General features: G+C 42.4%; 1 protein-coding gene across 4 annotated transcripts in view; it reads left to right on the forward strand.

Moving 5' to 3' along the window:
• Positions 1-20807, forward strand: part of CTNNA2 (catenin alpha 2) — a gene marked incomplete at both ends in the record, with an annotated part of 1062955 nt that overhangs the window by 824313 nt on the left and 217835 nt on the right. For all 4 annotated transcript variants that reach the window (XM_079791896.1, XM_079791897.1, XM_079791898.1 and 1 more), the window contains one exon: positions 9514-9666. In XM_079791896.1, coding sequence (XP_079648022.1) covers positions 9514-9666 — 153 coding nt within the window. The remainder of the gene's footprint in view (positions 1-9513; positions 9667-20807) is intronic.

Raw genomic sequence — 20807 nt, forward strand, 5'->3', positions numbered from 1 at the left:
CTTAGCCTGGCCAAAATTTGTAAGACTTAATGAGGCTCAGTTCTTATCAAGCCCCCTAGGCTGGATGGCACCTGGCCCAGAAACTTTGTTGCTTTCTTTTCTTTTCTTTTTTTGTTTTTTTTTTTTTGTTTTTTTTTTTTGTGTGTGTTTTTTTTTACATTTTTAATAACAAGTACACTTTAAAGCTTATGGAAATATGGTAAAATATGTCAGCAATCATGAAGAACCTGGAGCAACCGCATTCATGGAAAGACTTTGGGCCCATCTAAAATCACCCTCTACCCTGAATTTGACCTTGGCTAGTATGCCTTACCACTGTAGTGAAGAAACTCATACTGCTATTCTTAACAGGACTTTTCTGAACATCTGTCTAAATGACAAGACAGATGTTAAACGGTCAAGACATTTGTTAAATATCATCAGCACAGCCTAGACTTTGGAGTTAACTTTTCTTTCTGGAAGTCAAGATGACTCTGAGTGCTCAGACACACAGAGCCAATTCTACCTAAAATCGGGGTGCCAAAAGACTGAAATTGCAGGGAAGGTTCAGCAAAGAAAGGAAGCTTTCATCTTGCAGGACAAATAGGACTGATTAGTAGTAGGTACCTAGAGCACTGTGCTGAGAAGAATTATGAAATAACATTTGAGCTCATCCTAAAAAAATGCTGGGATTGATTAATCATGTCTGATGCAGGCAGAGAAAGGAGATGTTGCAGCATATTTGCCTTTCCTGCCCCAGTCCACAGGTTTTTCTTCCCCCTCTTTCTTTTTTATTTTTTTAAATCAGAGAGTAAGAGAGAGGGAGAGCGAGATGGAGGCTGCCTTCTGCACGCCCCCTACTGGGAATGAAGCCTGCAACCCTGGCATGTGCTTCTACCGAAAATCAAACAGTGACCTCTAGGTTCATAGGTCAATGCTCAACCACTAAGCCATGCTGGCTGGGCCCAGTCCACAGTTTCTGATCTTATTCCTTATAGGCAACCCTTTACTTTAATTATTTCCTATGAATGTACTTAATTTTATTTTCCACCTTCAACCCATGCTTGAGTACCTGAATTATTGTTTTTTAAAAAATATATTTTATTGTTTTCAGAGAGGAAGGTAGAGGGTGAGAGAGATAGAAACATCAATAATGAGAGAGAATCATTGATTGGCTGCTCCTGCCTGCCCCACACTGGGGATCAAACCCACAACCCAAGCATGTGCCCTGACCTGGAATCAAACTGTGCCCTCCTAGTCATAGGTCAACACTCAACCACTGAGACACGTCTGCCAGGCCATTTTTTTTTTTTTGTTTCTGAATAGCATCTGAATACCATTTCTATATTTGGGGAATTACTAATTATATGAATTTTGGTGTAAGAAGCTAAAATGACCAGACCACTTGTTCTCACAAAACATTTTCTTCCCAACACCTGCTGCCTTCACCCCTGCAACTAGGTGGTCGCACATGATCCAGAGTTTGGGTCTGCATTTCACCCAGATTATAATCAGGTGCATTTACCTAAGACTTGGAGTCAAGAGCTAATGACACAAAGACACAGGGTATCCTAGCATTTTTAAGTTTCATCCCTTCTTTGAATTAAACAGGATAATTTTTCTGTTTAAACCTGACAGAGTTAGTTTATCATGCTTACAACTAAGAAGTTGAGTGATGCCATAGGTTTTCCAGAGCAATGCTCCTCTACTACTGTGCTAAGGAATCCCTGGGCTTCGTATTAAAATGCAGATTCTGAATGAAATGCAAGTCTGGGATGGGGCTTAGGGTTTGCATTTGTAACAAGCTCCAGAAAATGGCACTGATGCTGGCCTGTGGTCCACACTTGAAGTAAAAAGGATGGAGGGAAGGAATGACAGTCTAAAAGAAGACAGAGTTGGCAAAAAAACAAACAAACAAAAAAACAACAACAGAATAACAACAAAAATGCATGTTCTAGTGAAATTAGGGCAGACCAGCTCCTGTAACTAATAAACCTTATAATATGCAAAGGCTCCAATTCAATAGAATTGTACTCTTTTCTTTTTAAATCTTCACCTGAGGATAGGTTTTTATTGATTTTTTATAGAGATAGGAAGGAGAGAGAGAAACATTGATGTGAGAATCATCAATTGATTGCCTCTTGTATATGCCCTGACTGGGGATCAAACCCACAACCTAGGTATGTGCCCTGACCAGGAATTGAATCCACAACCTTGTGGTGTATGGGACAACACTCAAACCAACTGAGCTATCCTGCCAGGACAGAATTGCCCTCTTATGTAACAACTAGAGGCCCAATGCACAAATATTCGTGCAAGAATAGGCCTTCCTTCCCCTGGCTGCCGGCACTGGCTTCGCTCCAGACCGGAGCCGCCTTTCCGCCTTTGCTCTGGCCAGAGCCGCCTTCCACCTCTCGCCTTGTTGCGTCAATTTGCATATTCCCTCTTTGTTGGCTGTGGGCACCACCATCTTTGTCATGGAGTTACGGGCAATTTGCACATTCCATCTTAGTTAGATGGGATACTGAGCCAGTGAAAGGAAGCTGGGAAGCTCAACTCCATGTGTTCGGGAGGCCAGGTTTATTGGGGGATAGGGGTCTGCCATCTTCAGCTCATGGCTTCCCAGGTCACCTTAAGTGTCAGATTTGTAATCCATGGAGATAGGAATGGAAAAGAACATCATTTTCCCCCCAACTTTTTATTATAAAATAAAAAACAGATAAAGAAATCCACACACAATAAATATAAACTTTATTAAATTATCATTATGCACTCTTACAATGACTACTAAGGTCAAGAAATATAATTGTGCTGCCTCCCTAGATATTCCCTTGGGTGCCTCTTGCCTCCCTCCAAAATAACCACTATCACCTGGCCAGCATGACTTGGTGATTGAGTACTGACCTATCAACCAGAAGATCATGGTTCAATTCCTGGTCAGGGCACATGCCCAGGTTGCAGGCTCGATTCCCAGTCGGGGCATGCAGGAGGCAGCTAATCAATGATCCTCTCTCTCATCATTGATGTCTGTCTTCTCTCTGTCTCTGTCTCTCTGTCTCTCTCTTCCTCTCTGAAGTAAATAAAAAATATATTAAAACAAAAACAAAATAACCACTATCCTCATATTTAGGGTGTTCACTTTCTTATTTTTCATTATGGTTTTATCACCCTAATGTGTGTCTTTAGATGATATAGTTTAGTTTTGCCCACATCTGAGGATACGTCTTTTAGTGTCAGTCTAGTGAACCCCCCCCCCCCCCAATCCCGCCCCATCCCTTTGTTTGGCTTATAATCCATCTGTTGCAGAACTCAGATTGTTTGTACTATAAGTTTTCTGTAGTTGCGTTTTGATGGTAAAATGTGTGTGGTGCAGTTTCAGGTTATTCTGTCCTCTGTATTTCTGTAAATCCCCAAAGGGATCCAGAGCCTCTACCAGTTTTAGGTTTGGATCCTTTGGCAACCTGGGGATGTACTGGTTGTCTCTTTTTTGTGATGTTTTCAATAACTGATGTCTATTGCCTAAATTTTAAAATTCCTTAAGTTTTCAAAATGGTGACATTCTATAATTTTGCTTTCATTTGTTAAGCAGAATAAGTTTATTAACAGACACTTTCCTCATTATGAAGAATTTGAGTTCACATAGGAAAGGCAAGATATATGCTTGATTTTTTTTCAAGATAAATTAATTGGTTCTTTGTTATCTTCTGAAAGTGACTGATTAATTTTTTTCTTTTTTAAGTCATTATACATTAATGAATTTAAGGATATTTAAAGATTTTATCCCACTGGAATTTTTAATCTTTGTGAAGTTTAAATTGCCTAGTCTTTGGCCAAGTAGAAGCCTCAAGAGTTATTCTTGCATGACCTTAGTAGTCTTTGATGGTTCTTTACTATTTGGTATAACAAGACATTTCAGGCTTATTTACATATTTCCATCTTCAAAGAACCTAGAATCAGGCATTTACCCAAGAAGCCCTTGTATTTTAGTGGAAAACTGTATTTCAAGATATTCAGTGCTACTGAACTTAGCTATCCTGTTCCTATGCCTTTTCATTGGAAACATTGAGAAATTATATGTGTGTTTTCAATTTTAAATTTCATGTATTCATATTGATATTTCTACTTTAGATTTAGGGTAATAGGGTTTTTCCTTAACGTCTGTCTTTTTTCTTCCACATCGGCACTTTGGGTTAGTAAGGACAAAGGAGATGAGAAATAAACTCTCATACCTGATCATTTGCTTTAGTCTACTTTTAGTTTTAGAATAACAATATCCCTATTACCACTATTATTAAAATTACATAAAGAAGTTAAAATTGTTTTGTATATCCTATTTTCTATCTTGTGTCATTTTTACATTGTTGTACTACGATGTCTTCATTGCCAGATTATACAACCATTTCATATTATCCTCTCTCCCACTTAACCATATATTTAGTTCTATAAATAAATATATATCTAATGCTCACTGCCAGTTCTTATGTTGCTGTTTTTCTAATTATTTTGGTTGTTAAAGCTTTTTCTCTAACAGATTATCCAAAAAAGATTTTGGGAATAATACTTTCTGAGTTCTTGCATGTTGATCAAATTTTGTCTGTGTCTCTGTCCTGGAAAGTCAGTTTTGCTGGTTATAAAATTACTAGAGACCCGATGCACAAAGATTCATGCAAGAATGGGCCTTCCTGCCCTAGCAGGTTTTGCTCAGTGGATAGAGCATCAGCCTGTGAACTGAAGAGTCCCAGGTTCGATTCTGGCCAAGGACATATGCCCAGGCTGCAGGCTCAATCCCCCAGTAGGAGGTGTGCAGGAGGCAGCCAATCAATGATTCTTTCTCATCATTGATGTTTCTCTTCCTCTCCCTTCCTTTCTGAAAAAAAAAAAGAATGGGCCTTCCTTCCCCTGGCTGCCGGCAGTGCCTTTGCTCCTGACCAAAGACGCCTGTTTGCCTGCCGATGCTGCCCAGAGGCCCGGAGTGGCTAGGGTGGTGTGGAACTTCTGCATCCCACCCTGCCGCCAGCCGCTTGGTGCCTGTGTATGCAAATTAACCCACCATAATTGCTGGGTTAATTTGCATACTCACTCCTGATTGGCTGGTGGGCGTCGCAAAGGTATGGTCAATTAACATGTTACTTTTTTATTAGGTAGATTAGCTCAAATTTTCTTTCCTTCAGTATCTTAAACAGACTACCTCATTTTCTTCTGGCATATAGCTTTGCTGTTGAGAAGTCTGATGATCATCTATTTTTTTTTCCTTTTAAGACATGTGCTCTATTTACCTAAATTCACGATTCACCCTCCCCCTTTTTTTTTTCTTTAGAGTCAAATTATTTTGGTTGTTATTATGGGTCAGTCTTCTCAGGTACATGATTTTTTTTTCAAAATGTGGTGTGTGTGTATATTATGTACATTTTATATAGACATAATATAACTTATATAAATATATAAAATGCTTATATATTTATATATTGTTTTTAAAGAATATCTGCATGAGTTATGATTTTTAGTATACAGTCTGTTTTCTTCCATTGATTTTCTTCTTCAGGGACCTCTGGTAGTCATATATTGAATTTTCTTTGCCTATTTTCAAGATGTATCACCTTTTCTCAAATCCTTTTTATCTCTTTTATTAAAAAACTAGAGGCCCAGTGCACAAAATTCATGCATGGGGGGCGATCCCCTCAGCCCACCCTGCACCCTCTCCAATCCAGGACCCCTTGGGGGATGTCTGATTTAGACCCAATCCCTGCAGGGAGGGCAGTTAGGGGCAATCAGGCCAGCAGGGGAGGGTAGTTAGGGGCAATCAGGCCGGCAGGGGAGGGCAGTTAGGGGGCTGGCCTGCTGGCCTGATCTCCCCCATAACTGCTTTCCCCTGCTGGTCTGATTGCCCCGTAACTGCTCCCCCTGCTGGCCTGACTGCCCTCTAACTGCTTCCCCCTGCCAGCCTGATCGCCCCTAACCACCTCTGTCACGGCCCGTGCCACAATGGCTTTGTCCAGAAGGACGTCTGGAAGATGTCTGGAAGATGTCAGGTCTAATTAGCATATTACCCTTTTATTAGTATAGACTAGAGGCCCAGTGAATGAAATTTGTGCACGGGTGGGGTCCTTACGCCTGGCCAGCGATCAGGGCTAATTGGGGCCTTCCGGCTGCCTGCCAGGGCCTTCCTGCCAGCTGCCAGCTGCTGGCCGGGGCCTGCTAGATGGGGGATGGGAAGGAGGGACAGCAGGAGGTTGGCTGGCTGTGGGAAAGAACCAGGGGAAGTAGGCTGGCTGTGGGAGGTTGGCTGTGGGAGCGCACTGACCATTAGAGGTCAGCTCCTGCATTGAGCATCTGCCCCCTGGTGGTCAGTACACATCATAGCGACTGGTCATTCTGGTTGTTTTAGTCGTTCTGGCATTCTGGTTGCTTAGGCTTTTATATATATAGACTAGAGGCCCGGTGAATGATATTCGTCCACTAGAGGCAGGTGTCCCTCAGCCTGGCCTGCACCCTCTTGCAGTCCAGGACCCCTCGCTCCTTACCACCCACCTTCTCACTGCTCCTTACCACTCGACTTGCTACTCCAGTGATGGGCAACCTTTTGAGCTTGGTGTGTCAAACTTCGCCAAAAAACTGAGCATAACTCGGGTAGTGTGTCCCTTTGAGGAAAAAACATTATTTCGCAAATGTTTCATCCTCAGGAGCAGCAAATGTTTCATCCTCAGCAGCCGCGTGTCATCAGAAATGGCTACACGTGTCAGTGCTGACACGTGTTTCATAGGTTCGCCATCACTGTGCTACTCCTTAGCGCTGCCGCAGAGGCGGGAGAGGCTCCCGCCACCACCGCTGCACTTGCCAGCTGTGAGCCCAGATTCTGGCTGAGCAGCACTCCCCCTGTGGGAGCGCAGGGGACAGCTCCTGCATTGAGCGTCTGCCCCCTGGTGGTCAGCGGCCAGTCATTCTGTTCCTTCCACCCTAACGGTCACTTAGGCTTTTATTATATAGATTATTTTTTATTTTTAATTTTTTCTTTTCTCTTAAAGCATTGTCTGTTGTGTTTACTTATTCGTGTTTAGTCTTATTTTTCAAATGATTTTTCTTATATTCATAATTCTTTCTTGACTTTCATGATTTCATTCTATGATATTTTTCTTTCTGATTTATGTTGTTCTCTCATATCTTATATCATTGTCTTAGTGTGTTTTAATTTACTTTAAATAGTAGATTGCAGTTTTAATTTGTTTTACAAGCATATCTTTCTGACATGCTTTCAGTGTGTATAGGGATGATATATTTCATATTCTCATTTTTCTTATAGTAACTTTATATGAGTTTGACCTTGATAACTTTACATTGTTCATTTTTTTGTGAAATCCATCTTTCCTTAAGGTTTAGAAAAAGGCTTGATGCATGTAGCTCTTCTAGCTTTACAGAGCTCTGTCATCTGTTATTTTTGTGTGGTATTAAAAACTGTGGTGGCTTGATGGGTTAGATAGCCTGGCTCTGCTCATCTCCCCCCACTTTATCTAGACCTTTCTTTTTATCGATGTTGTCACTGTCAAGTTCAATTTTGATTATACTCCCAATAGTTTCTCCTGCATGTGGGGCTCTGTCCTGGAAAACAGCCATGGCAGGTCAGTTTCAAGTGGCCATTGCTCTGTCCCCTTCAGACCTTCTTAACCATGGGCTCCGCCACTTTATAATTGCAGGCAAATTAGCTAGCTTTTCTATGTCCCATCTTCTTCTTTAAAAAAAAAAAAAATTTATTGATTTCAGAGAGGAAGGAAAAGATAGATAGAAACATCAGTGATGAAAGAGAATCACTGATCCACTGCCTCCTGCACACCCCCTACTGAGGATCGAGCCCACAACTCAGGCATGTGCCCTGACTGGGAATTGCACCATGACCTCCTGTTTCATAGGTCAACCTCTGAGCCACACTGGTTGGGCCCATGTTCTTTAGTTGAAAAACTGATATAAGAATAATCTGTGTCTCAAAGTGTTGATGTGGGGACTAAATGGTATAATATACAAAAAATTTAGTTGAATATCTGGCATATTATATATACCTGGAACATATAAACTCACCAATAAACAACATTAGTCCTGTGCAGTAATTTAGCACAGATTGCCAAATGAATAGCTAATTAATGTTAAATTTCTATAAGCTTTACTATATTTTATATGGTGAAATGTCAAATCCAATTGGGAGGTAAACCAAACTAAGTTATACATACACACATACATACTTTATGGTAATTAGTGCAAAAGGAACTGAAATTTGTTTAAAGTTCTTCTTCTGACCAATAACAAGTTTGTATGTATGACCTTATCTAAAGATTTGCCTGACTACTCCTGCAAAGGTATATTTGTCTGGGAAACATATACATTGTTAATCATCTTCTCTTGTGTTTATTTGCATTTGGATGTTTTCTTCCTGTGTACATTTGGACAATTGCAGTTTCCCCCCCTCTTTGTTTATGGTTGACAGTATTACAGATGTCCCCCATTTTTTCCTTCCTTTGCCCTCCTCCACCCAGCCCCTGCCCCAAACCAGGCTTGAGATCATTTTTCAGGTTCAGTGTAATTTCATTTTCATGCAGCTGCCCTGCTTCCAGATTGAACAATGTAGGAATGATGTGTAATTATGCTAGAAATGTGGGTCTTTTATTCTTACTTCTCTTGAAAAATAATTATAAGTACTTCTTTCTGGAGCACAGTAACTATATCACCATAGCACCTGGGAAGAGTCATTTTGAGATTGTTATGTGTTTCATTTCCCCCCCTCCATCAAATACAAACAATGTGTCTAGAAAGGGCAGGAGACTGCGAAGTGGTCCAGTTCCAGGGTGGATTGTAGGCCCAACTCTTCATCTAAAATTTTGGCCTCTTGCTTTTTGATGCCTAGATCTCTTCTGTTTCTAAAGAGCCCGAGTCCTTGAACTTTATCACCATTTAAAACATCCTGGAGACCTTTGGGCCAATGAAGGATGAGAGCAGACCCTTGATGGGAGAGGACCTATCAAGTATTGAGCTACCGGCCATTTGTTCGCCTTTTAAGTTGACATATAATATAGTTAATTCAGAATCATCCATCAGTCATCTCTGTTTTTCTTTGATATGATAAGTACTGGGAAGATTGGGAAGATTAAAAATGGTGAGGGGTGGTGGTGAAAAAGGTGAAGGGGTTCAAGTACAAACTGCCAGTTATAAAATTAGTCCCAGGGATGTCACGTGCCACATAGGGAATATAGTCAATAATGTCATAACTGTGATGGGTGCTAGATGTACTGTGGTCATCACTTCATAGGATGTCTAATCACTGTGTTGTACACCTGGAACTAATTTAATATCGAAAGTCAAGTATAATTATAAAAAGCCAGCACCACAGAATTGACACATTATTTTAATGGATGATGGGAGCTGGGCATAGTCTAGAAAAACTGTGTATTACTGGGCAATAGTTTAATCTATTCTGTCACATGACTAATAGACTCATAAATAGACCATTTTTTTCCTAAATTGTGTGTGTTTTTGTTTTTGTGCTCATTGTAGCTTCGGAAAGCTGTGATGGATCACATATCTGATTCTTTCCTGGAAACCAACGTCCCTTTGCTGGTTCTCATTGAGGCTGCAAAGAGTGGGAATGAGAAGGAAGTGAAGGAATATGCGCAGGTTTTCCGTGAACATGCCAACAAGCTGGTGGAGGTAAGTCAAGAGAGGCCTGAAGGCTGGGATTTCGCCACAGGTTTAGTTTCCCCATGTGGCTCCTGGAACTTCAAAAGGCAGCCGTTCTATGGTTTTCCTGGAGTAATAAAGTCGTGGAACCTTTCTTTTCTGTACTTTCTAAGGACTCCATCCCTTTCAAAGGGAGCAGGTTATCAGCCATCTCTCCTCTCAGTATCCCACACACTAAATATGATGTGGAACATGTCTCTTAATATCGCTGAACGATTGAGGGAGGCTGAAACAGAAGTAGAAGGAACACTCCAAAGTCCTGAATTTGAGGGGTAGAAACTGCCAGTTGGAAGTTTAAACCTTTCCCTCTTCTTCTTCCTCATCCCCCTCTCCACTCCACACTCCTAACCTCGATTAGCTGTGCACATTATGAACGTGTGAAAAAAAAATCCTCCCTCCCCCAAAGAGATGTTCAGAGTCTTGCTGGAGGATCTTGGGGCAGTAGGAGGAGTATAAGTACGGGGTCAGAAGTATAGAATATGTTGGAGGAATCTGTGGGAGTTACTTTATAAATGGGAAATTGTGCTGTGTCATATTGAAAAAAAGTTGTTTTCTCCCCCCCGAGGGAAACAAAATAAAAATGAAATGACAACCATGCTGTCTAAATCTAGGAGCTGAAAACCAACAGCTTGGCAAAGGTTAGATTTAGTGATGTGCAGCGACGTGGAAAATGACAGATGTTAAACAGGAAATGTGTGTGCTAGAGAAAAAGATTGCGGGAGGGCGAGGACCCTGGCACATTTAGGAAATGGTTGTCAGGGGCGGATCCAAATGTTTGCAGGCTCAAAGCACTCATCAACCACCACCACCACCACCACCACCACCACCACAATTATCTCAGGTGAGTCCCCACTTTAATTCAGCATAAAATTACTCAAAATGTCAGACAAGTTGAATGCAAGCTCAAAGTAAAAATCGTTTCCCTCTTAGGACGGCAAAATTAAATTCGGGTTAAGTTCATCAGATGTGAAATCCTCTCCATGTTTCTTGGAATGAGTGACAGGTTGTGCTCCTATTTAATTGTGCCCCGTGTACCTGCTGAGTTTGGTTAGGCCAGCACGGCCGTTGCCTGGGGCTGAAGACAGCAGGCAGCAGGATGTTCAGCATTGGGCCCAGAGGGAGCCCAGGGTCCTCTGGGACCCCATCTGTGTCCTCACCCATGACAGCAGTCAGCAAGTCGAGTGCGCAAAAGCCTAGGCCAAAGCAATGGAACCTTGAACCCTCTACCGCAACCCTGGTGTCTTTATGCAACTCTAGCCCAGAGCTGAAAAACAGGGTCAGAGTTATCTGATCACGGTAGTCTTTCTGGCTCTGTCCCCACCTATGAGGCAAGCACTCCATTGCCCTTCATATTTTACCCACATTTTCTGAGAGGTCACTTGGCCATTGAGGAATCCAGAGTCCTCCCAGGGTTGTCCTTGGAAGCCCTGGCCACTTCCATGTCTTGAAAAAGAGAAGGTGAAGAAGACAGGTGGAGGGGACAAAGAGGAGGAAGAGGAGGAAAAGAAATAATGCACATTACAGAAGTTCTCAATAGTCATTTGTAATAAAATAATAGTAGTAACATACAGACATAGTATCCCATTGATATATTTACAGTATTTATTAGACAATTGCAGAAGTTATAGAAAACACCAATTAATTGTGTGTTATGTGCATCGTGGATAAAGAAAGGGATGTAAATTTAAAGTTGTATGATAAATATCTCCTACTTTCAGTCCTGTCATATTTTTTTTAATGTGCAAGAATCACTGTTCCTGTGTTTCTATAATTCTGTATGCAGCCTTATTTACAGATAATACGTAGAGTTCAGACTTGACATCCTGTATGAATGTGAGACCGGGGCCAATAGCCCTTGTGACTGCTCTTTCTCTCTTCTTCTGTGATAGACCCTGGACTCATCACCATTTTGCCCCATCCCATCCACAGGTTTCACTGTAGGAAAATCCAACCACTATGAGTGATCCTTGATCTCCAACTTGTGGCAGAACAGAAAGAAAGCTTGGGCCCCACATCCCAGAAAATTGCTGCCCTACCTTCTTCGGTTATTTCCTTCATGGCCCCTGATGGGGTCTGGGGGTGGGGGAAGGTCAATGCAGTCAGCTACATCTTATTTTATTTTATTTTATTTTTAAAGTATATTTTATTGATTTTTTACAGAGAGAAAGGGAGAGAGAGAGTTAGAAACATCAATCAGCTGCCTCCTGCACACCCCCTACTGGGGATGTGCCCGCAACCAAGGTACATGGCCTTGACCGGAATCGAACCTGGGACCTTTCAGTCTGCAGGCTGACGCTCTATCCACTGAGCCAAACAGGTTTCGGCAACTACATTTTAGAATGTCTGGATGTCCAGGTAGATGTAAGGGCTAGAGGGTGGCTAGGCCTCAGTTTGATTAGAGAGGAACGGAAACAAAGGAATTTCTGTAGCTTGTCCTTCAAATAAATGCCTCACTGCTGATGCATACATGAAAAGAACTTGGAGCACTGGGCTGAGAGTCACCCTTTTCCTAATTTTGAAAGTGTCTCTGTGGACTTGGGTATCTTTCTGGGCTTAAGTATCTTTGTCTATAATCTGAAAAACTTTGTTGATATATTCACTTACAAATTCCAAAAGTTTGACTATATCCTTTTGGATTTTTTATGCACACAATTGTGTTGTCCGTGAATTGTAACAGTTGTATTTCTTCTTTTCCAATTCTTATCTCTTGTTTTTTCCCCCTCACATTATTTCACTACCCAGACCTTCAGTATCATTGTAATAATAGATATTTTTGTAACTTACAGATCTCAGTGAGAAGATGTACATATTTTACGATTAATAATATTGTTTGTTCTAGATTGCTTGCAACTACTTTTATTAGATTATTTTAGTTCTCTTTTGTTATTCCTTTGCTGAATTAATTTTTTTTAATCACAAATAAGTATTGTGGAGTTTTATCAAATGCATTATCTACACACTTTGAGTCGACTATATGATTTTTGTCTCTTTTATTCTCCTTTAGAGGTATTGGTGTCAAAATTTTGCTTTCCTTCAAAAAATGAGTAAGAAAGTATTCCTTCTTTTTATTGTTTGGAAGTAATGAATGTGTAATATGGGCATTATTTATTTTGTAAATATTTGGAGAAAATCACTGATATAGCAATCTGAGCCTGGGTATATATTTGAGGAAAGGTTTAAAAATTGCAGACCTTATTTTATTTTTACTAAATGTATGACTAAATGTTCTATTTTGGGGGTGGTGAGTTTTAGTAAGTTGTATTCTAGGAATTTGTTATTTTCATTTCATTTTCTATTTTTTTTGACATAAAATTCTGTATCTCTTCTTATTTTTTTTAATTTGCAAGAATCTGCATTACTGCCCCCCCCACCACGCATTCCTCCTATTGCAATCAGTGCCTTTTTTTTTTATTGATTAGGTTTGCCAAAGGTTTATCATTTTAATAATCCTTTCTGAAATACAGCTTTCAGCTTTGTAAACTTCCTTTGTTGACTATTTCAGTTATGCTCTTATCTTTATATTTCCTTTGTCTGCTTTCTTCTGGCACAATTTTTAGCCCTTTAAAAATTTTAGTAATATATGCATTTAAGGCTATAAATTTCTCCCTTAGCTATGCTTATGTCTGGTTATTTTCTACTGCCTAGCCCACTCACGCTGTCTTCATCTGTGTACAGTTTCCCTGAAATTATCTATTGAATTCATTTTTTAAAAGACTTTCTATTCAAATTAAAAATAATTGATTTCTGTTCTCTGGTAAGAATCATTATCAGGTCATCTTTAAAAGTATAGTAATTATAGTTATTTTAAAAATCCAAGTCAAATACTCCACTATTTCGGTCAATTTTGTTTCTGTTTTTTGATTACCCCAGAGAGGGCACCTCCCCCCACTTGGCTTGGGTTTTGAGACTGCTGATGCAACAACAGTCACCAACAGGATATGAACAGGTGTATCACTCACATGTATGGACTTTCTGGGGAGAGCAGAGCAGGACCCAAGCCTGTCCACAGTGGCTTCAGCAAAGACAAGAATAAGTGGTTTGGGTTTTTATCATGTAAGGGGCTGGGGCTGGGGTCAAAATGTTGATGCAGGGGGCTGGGATTTGAACGGTGTGAACTTTCAAAAAAAAATAAATAAAAAAAAGGTGGGCTGCTTTAATCAGCTTGCCCAGTTATGGAGCAAGACGAAAAGGGGAAGAGTGGGGCTTAGATGCTATCAGAAAACATTCAAGGAGTAAGACTGTTCATTACAATTCACCTATGACATTTGACAGATGACATTTGAATGTAGTGCGCCAGGTTTTATTGAGTTGGATTTGAACTTGTTTCAGTAAGCTATTAGGGAGCTCCATGAGGCTTTCAAACTGGAGACAGACTTTATTATGGTGTCTGTTTTTATTATTTGATTTTTACCTGAATTATTATTTTTTTTATATGCCAGGTGATATTTGGTAGAAGGGGCAAACATCTGTATGGAAAAATATAGAGGGTGTGTGTCAGTCTATCTGGCTGCTATAGCAAAATACCACAGACCGGGTGGTTTATAAACAACACATTTATTTCCCATGACTCTGGAGGCTGGGAAGTCCAAGATCAAGGCTCCAGCGCCGGGAAGGCCCTTTTCCAGATTCACAGCAGGTGCCTTCTTGCTGTGTCCTCACAGAGTGGAAGGGGGTGGGGAGGGATTTCTGTTGTGTCCTTTTGTAAGAACATTAATCCCACTCATAAGAGCTCTACCTTCATGACTAAGAACCTCCCAAGGCCTCACCTCCTAGTATCGTCACATCGGGCATTAAGAATTCAACATATGAATTTTGGGGGGGACACAACATTCAGACCATAGCAGTCTGGATAATGTGTTTTCCCCCAGAGAGAATTCAGCCTGTCCTCTGAAGGGCAGCAGAGAGGGTGACCATCTCAATCCATCAAGGATTGAAGTGACTGGACTATGGATTGTAGTCTTACTAAGGTATAATCTGTCTTCCTTTTACCCCGGCCTATGGAACAGTCTTCCAGGGGTGGCAACACAGGACCAGTTGTGTTATTTAGTATCCCACCTCCCTTGTGAAGCATTTACTCCAATTTTTGTCTGTCCAACATCACAAGAAGGCTGTAAACTTTGCTTTTTTATGCTTCCAATTTGCTTTCTGCCCGCTGTGATATGTAACTTAATAGACAAAGGTCTTGGGAGAAAACTGGTGATAGATAAAGTGCCAGTCTTGGAATCTGCCTTCTCTATGGGACCTTAGCTTTGCGTCTTTGCTTCCTGGGCTGGCCTGGATGCCAGTTTTTGCCTCCCGGGCCTCAGGAGATTGCTGCAAACCCTCAAGAGTTATCTTCCTCTCCGTTCTGCCGGGCATCTCAGCTTCCCTGTCAACACTAAGAGTGAGCACATCTCTGGGAGGAAAAGGAAATGCAGGAAGTTGAGCTCCCTCAATGATCATCTGTTTTTGATCTTGTCTAAGTTTTGACCTCTGTGGCCGTTGTCCCATGCTTTTAAGCAAATTATTTTTATTTTGCATTTCTAGTTCTCAGCAGGAAGGCAGGTGTTATTGGTCTCTCCATGGCTAGAAGTGGAAGCTCCTGAGAGCTGGTTTAGTAAGTTTGTGGGGTGTTTTTGGTTGCTGTGAATATTTTTAGGCAGAGATCTCTTCATTCAGTTGAATTATAGGGTTTCCATAGTTCAAATAAATATACAAACCAATAAAAGTTGTTTCGAATGAATTGAAATGATCACCCCTCTCTCTGTCTACTTTCTGCAATTCCTCCCACCAAACATAGACTCACAACCCTTCCAGAGCATTTGATCCCCGTTTGGGAACCTCTGATGGATCTCTAAGTTGCCATTAATATAAATCATATAAAATTACATGTACAGAATTGTTGAATGAAGAATGCATGAATACATGACATTTTTAACCCATGAATCAATGGTGATAGTTGTAGACCTTCAATATTCCTTGACTATTGAGTTTATTATAATATATTTTTTGCCATCTATTATATTTTTTCTTCTATCTATGCATCGTCTTCCCCCAGTTTGGTATTTGCTGTTCACAGAGAGTGATGTGATGAAGTGAATGGAAGGTGTCTCAGCCTGTTACACAATGTTGAGGTTGTTTTAAAAAATATATATTTTTTATTGATCTCAGAGAGGAAGAGAGAAAGATAGAAACATCAGTGATGAGAGAGAATCATCAATTGGCTACCTCCTGCACACCCCCTACTGGGGATCGAGCCTGTAACGCAGGCATGTGCCCTGACTGGAAATCAAACCGTGACCTCCTTGTTCATAGGTCGATGATCAACCACTGAGCCACACAAGCCGGGTCAATGTTGTGGTCATTAGGAAGTCCTCTACAAGGATAGCTTTAGTGCAAATAAAATATTAGTAAAATGTGAATGGGAAAAATCATTGAACTTTTTAAAATTGCTTTCACAAGTGAAATGTTGAGGGTCCCCCCACCCCTGCAGTGTTGTAACATTAATAAAGACTAAGTTAATTTGCACCAGGGTTTGTTGATTAAGAGAATTTAACAGGTCAACTATGGTGCTCTGTAATATGGAATATTGGCTGCTATAGTAAGCATCACCAATAGAACTGAATTTTCTTTTGAGAGAGAGAGAGAGAGAGAAAGAGGAAGAAATATATAGAGAGAGAGGTCGATGTGAGAGTAGAACTGAAAAATTTAAAAAGTATATTTTTATTGATTTCAGAAAGGAAGGGAGAGGGAGAAAGATATGGAAACATCAATGATGAAAGAGAATCATCGATTAGCTGACTCCTGAATGCCCCTTACCCCCAGGTATCAAGCCCAAAACGTGGCCATGTGCTCTGATCTGCAATCGAACCGTGACCTCTTGGTTCATAGTTGATGCTCAACCACTGAGCCACACCCATTTGGCAGAGTAGAACTGACTGTTTAAAAATTTACTAAAATTTTCTCATCTCCAAAATTCAGCTATCTCACCCCCTCCGAGGTTAGCCAAGGACTGTGGGGCAGGAACCACTCAGAGGGTTCGCTGAGCTGATCAGAGGACACCTGTTGTACCTCATTTCCAAGCCTTTTGGAGAAATGGAGTGCAGATCATGGCAACTCAGTACCAAAGTCACATGGTCTGGGTGGGGTGGAGTGGATGTAAATTGGGAACAAAATATGCACTGCAGCAAAGAAAATAAAAGCTCCTCTTTGAAATGAGATGTAAAATCGATACAGCTATTTTCAGAGGCTCCAGGCTCGTTTTATTCCTTCCATTGCCTTGCTGCTCAGTCAGCCTGCCTGCTCTTCTTCCTTCTCCCCCATCTCCACCCAACCCACAGCAGAGCCAGCTACCTACTCTTGTCTGGGAACTGCAGTGTCCTCCCAGCAGGCCTGTCACCTGCCCCGTCCTCCTTCAGTCCTCTGCACAGCACAGCCAGAGTGAATGTCTGAAAATGCAAATCAGATCATGCAGTTCCCCTGCCTGAGGCCATTCAGAGACTTCCCATTGTGCTCAGGTCGAGGACCCCCTTTCCAAAGAAGCCTGTGAGACTCTGATCTGGTTCCCCCATCCACCTCCAGGCTCACCTCCCTGTCCTCTCGCACTTCCTCCCGACATCAGCCACACAGGCCATCTTTCATATGTTGAATGTGCTTATGCTGATAGACACCCCTCTACACCCTTCCTCTCATTTCTAATCATTGTGCAGCTTTCAGCTCAAACATCCTGTCCTCACGTGGGGTCGCTTCCCTGAGTTTCTCACTCTCATGGAACCCAATTTCCTTCCGATTTGCACACACCCAGCTCTACGACTATACCCTCTAGATCAGCAATTCCTTTAGGAGAGGGTCCATGTCTAACTGATTCCTAACTGCACCCCAACATATAGCTGAGTGTCTGGCATATAGCAGGTGTTCAGTAAACAGATGTTCTCTAGGCCCTAGAGAGTGAATGAAATAATAAATGCCTCCAGGGAAATGGCCAACCTTTAGACCCCTAAAGTATTATGTTTTAAGAGAAAGGCTGCAGGACTCCATACAGGCGCCTCCGGGGTCAGTAAAGAGGCATTGTGCTTATTGACGACCCTAATACAGGACCAGGGAGGGATTTCAGATCTGAAAAGAACCAACGGGGAGAACTCCCATTGCCACTGAGGAGCAAGGGCTTGGTGTGTGGAGATTCCTGAGAAGCTGAAGGAACGCTGTCAGGGTGCACCTGCGGCAGTGCCCCTAACTCCTCTGTCTCCCAAGTCCTTCCCTTGGACACAGGGGGTCTGAGAGAGAGAGCTGCTTCTAGCTGACAAAGTGAAGTATATGGCTGAGAGCATAACAGTGATGAGTCAGACAAGGGAGTCTTGACTCTCCGCTTCATCCTCTTGATATAGTTACTCCTGATAGCAGCACCCCATGCAGGGTAGGAAGCTGTGCCTGTTAGGCTTGAAGGTAAAGGACAAACCCTAATACTCAGAATCACCAATGCAGTCATCAGGAAAGCACAGACTGCCTTGGGTTCGGCCTGCTTTTCTCAAATAACCCCTTCACTTGCACAGACGATTCATTCAGCAGCAAATATTTACCAAGTGGCTACCGTGTGTTCACCGTGGCTGGCAATGCAGCCATGACAATATCCGCTAATCTTCCTGCTCTCCTGGGGCATGCGTTCTGTTGGGGAAGACTGAGAAAGACTGAGATAAATGTGTAATGTATAAGGTGGAACTATGTGTGCAGAGCAAAATAAAGCAGAGTGTGGGGGAGGGGGAAGGAGGGAGGGGATGGGTAGTCAGAAAAGACTTGTCTCCTAAAGTGACTGTTGAGCAGGGACCTGAGGGAGTGGACAAACATTCTAGACTACGGGGCCCGCGAGGCAAGCAGTGTGCTTGGCATGTTTGATAAAGAACAGAGACCAAAGTGACTGCAGCTGAGAGTGAGTGAGAACATTCCAGAAATGAGAATAAGGGTTGGGTGTAAAGATTTTGTATTCCACTCAGATATTTGAATCAATCGAAGTCTTTGATCAAGGGTGTGGCATGATCCAACTGCCATTTTGAAAGAACCACTCTGCTGCTATGTGGCAAATGTATGTAGACTGACCGAAGTAGAGGGCAGAACAGATGAAAGGTTGTCCCAACAGTCCAGCTAGAAATTAGTACTATGACTGGAGTCCACAGGCAGATGCTCTATACACTGAGCCAAACCGGCTAGGGCGGCATTCCATCATTTTTGTAGAATAAGTGTTCCTTGAACACAAGCCCTGTGACACAGCCATAGTCAGCGTGGCTCCTAAGTGACTAAGGGGCCAGAGCATATACAGTGTGGAGATGTTGGACAAAGCGATGACCATGTTCATAGGGGGCCAGAGTGGGACAGTGTGACATTTCATCATGATACTCAGCACGGTCCACAATTCAAAAAGAATGAAATGGAAATAAACACTTTATATTCATTGTCTATGTAATATTTAGAACCCTGGGTAATTGAAACTGTGAAAACCAGAAACTGCTGATAAATGGGGAGCACCGTTCTAAATATTAGTTTTACTGTTTTATCATCCATGTGGGGAGTGACTGTTTTATGTATGTATATGTCTGTTTTCTCCTGTGGTTTGTGTTTTCTGCAACTGTTAAAAGGTGTGTATATTTTAGTCCTGCTAACTCAAACACTTTGCTGTTAAGCATAACATTACATTATTAAGGTCAGACTCCTTCACGCAAAAATGAAAAATTGGTCCCATTAAATATGATGTGGTTTGTATAAGAGCAAGAAGTTGTTAATCGCCCAGGAAAATAACTCTTCGATGCTCATGTGTTCAATCTTTGTTAGCTGTAACGGCTTCTTATATCACAGAACCCCCTGGCCAGCCTAAAGCCATAGTTTGAAAGGGATGGTATATTAGGACATTGCTCTCTTGAAATAAAAACAAGTTTTCAGATTACCTTGACTCCATTAGTGTTAGAAAGGGGTGAATTTCAACTTCACAGGGCCCTGTGGCCAGCCTGCGGCTCAGTGAATGTGTACTTTCCACGCTAACCTTAAAAACAGCACTGGGCCCCCTGGACCTGCTGACTGGGATTTCTTCGGCAGTGTGAGGATCTGCCCCTACGGCTGTGAGAAGGAACACACCGCTGTATTCCTCAGACCTTCAGATTTTTGTCTGGCAGGTCATCGTTTAGGTCCTGTTTTATCTTCGACATTCTATGTTCTAAGGACCGTTCCTGATTCCAGATTCTAGGAAATGGGAAGACGAAATAACTTGTTTTAGAATGCATTTGGGGACTAGAAGAAGAACAATTTCCCAGTCCCCTCATGTCTCAAGTGAACAGGAAAGGGAAACTTGAGGTACAGTTGGTGAATAAGCTTTTCCAGACCATAAAGTGACCAATATACGGATCCCATCACTACTTATTTTACTCCTGTGGTTTTGACTGTGACTGACCTAGTGTCTCAAAGACAAGTTTGAATAGCTCTTAAAAAAAAATTTTATATATATATATATATATATATATATATATATATATATATACTAGTAGCCCGTTTGCACGAAGATTCGTGCAATAGACCTTCATTCACCTGGCTGCCTGCACCAGTTTTCTGCCGGCACCAGGGACCCAGGCCTTGGCTGTGGCCACCGCCTTCTGCCTTTTTCAGGGTCGGGGCTTGGCCCCGGGCGGTGGCCTTGGGCACCGCGGCACCCAACATCCTTGCTAAGGATCGCAGGAGCCGACCCCCAGTGGTTTCCTGCCATCCTTGCAGGCTGCCCACTGGTGCCCAAGGCCGGGAAAGCCTCCGCCCCAGGCTTTCCTGGCCTTGGGCTCACTGCACCCAGCGTCCCTGCTACCGATCACAGGAGCCGACCCCCAGTGGTTTCCTGCGATCAGTGCAGGCTCCCCGCTGGTGCCCAAGGCCAGGAAAGCCTCGGCCCCTGGGACCCCCGGGAGCGGCGGGAGGGGCGGGATGGGCACGGCCAAGCCCCCCCAGGTGGCCAATCGACCTGGAACCCCCGGGAGGGGCAGGAGGGGCCGGGCCACGCCCCCCGGGGTGCCAATCGCCCCAGGCTCCCCCGGGATCGGCGGCATGGGCCCGGCCACACCCCCCGGGTTGCCTATGGGCCCTGGCCACGCCCCCCGGGGTGCCGA

This window comes from Cnephaeus nilssonii, assembly GCF_951640355.1.
Source record: "Cnephaeus nilssonii genome assembly, chromosome: 15".
NCBI classification, from domain to species: Eukaryota; Metazoa; Chordata; class Mammalia; order Chiroptera; family Vespertilionidae; genus Cnephaeus; species Cnephaeus nilssonii.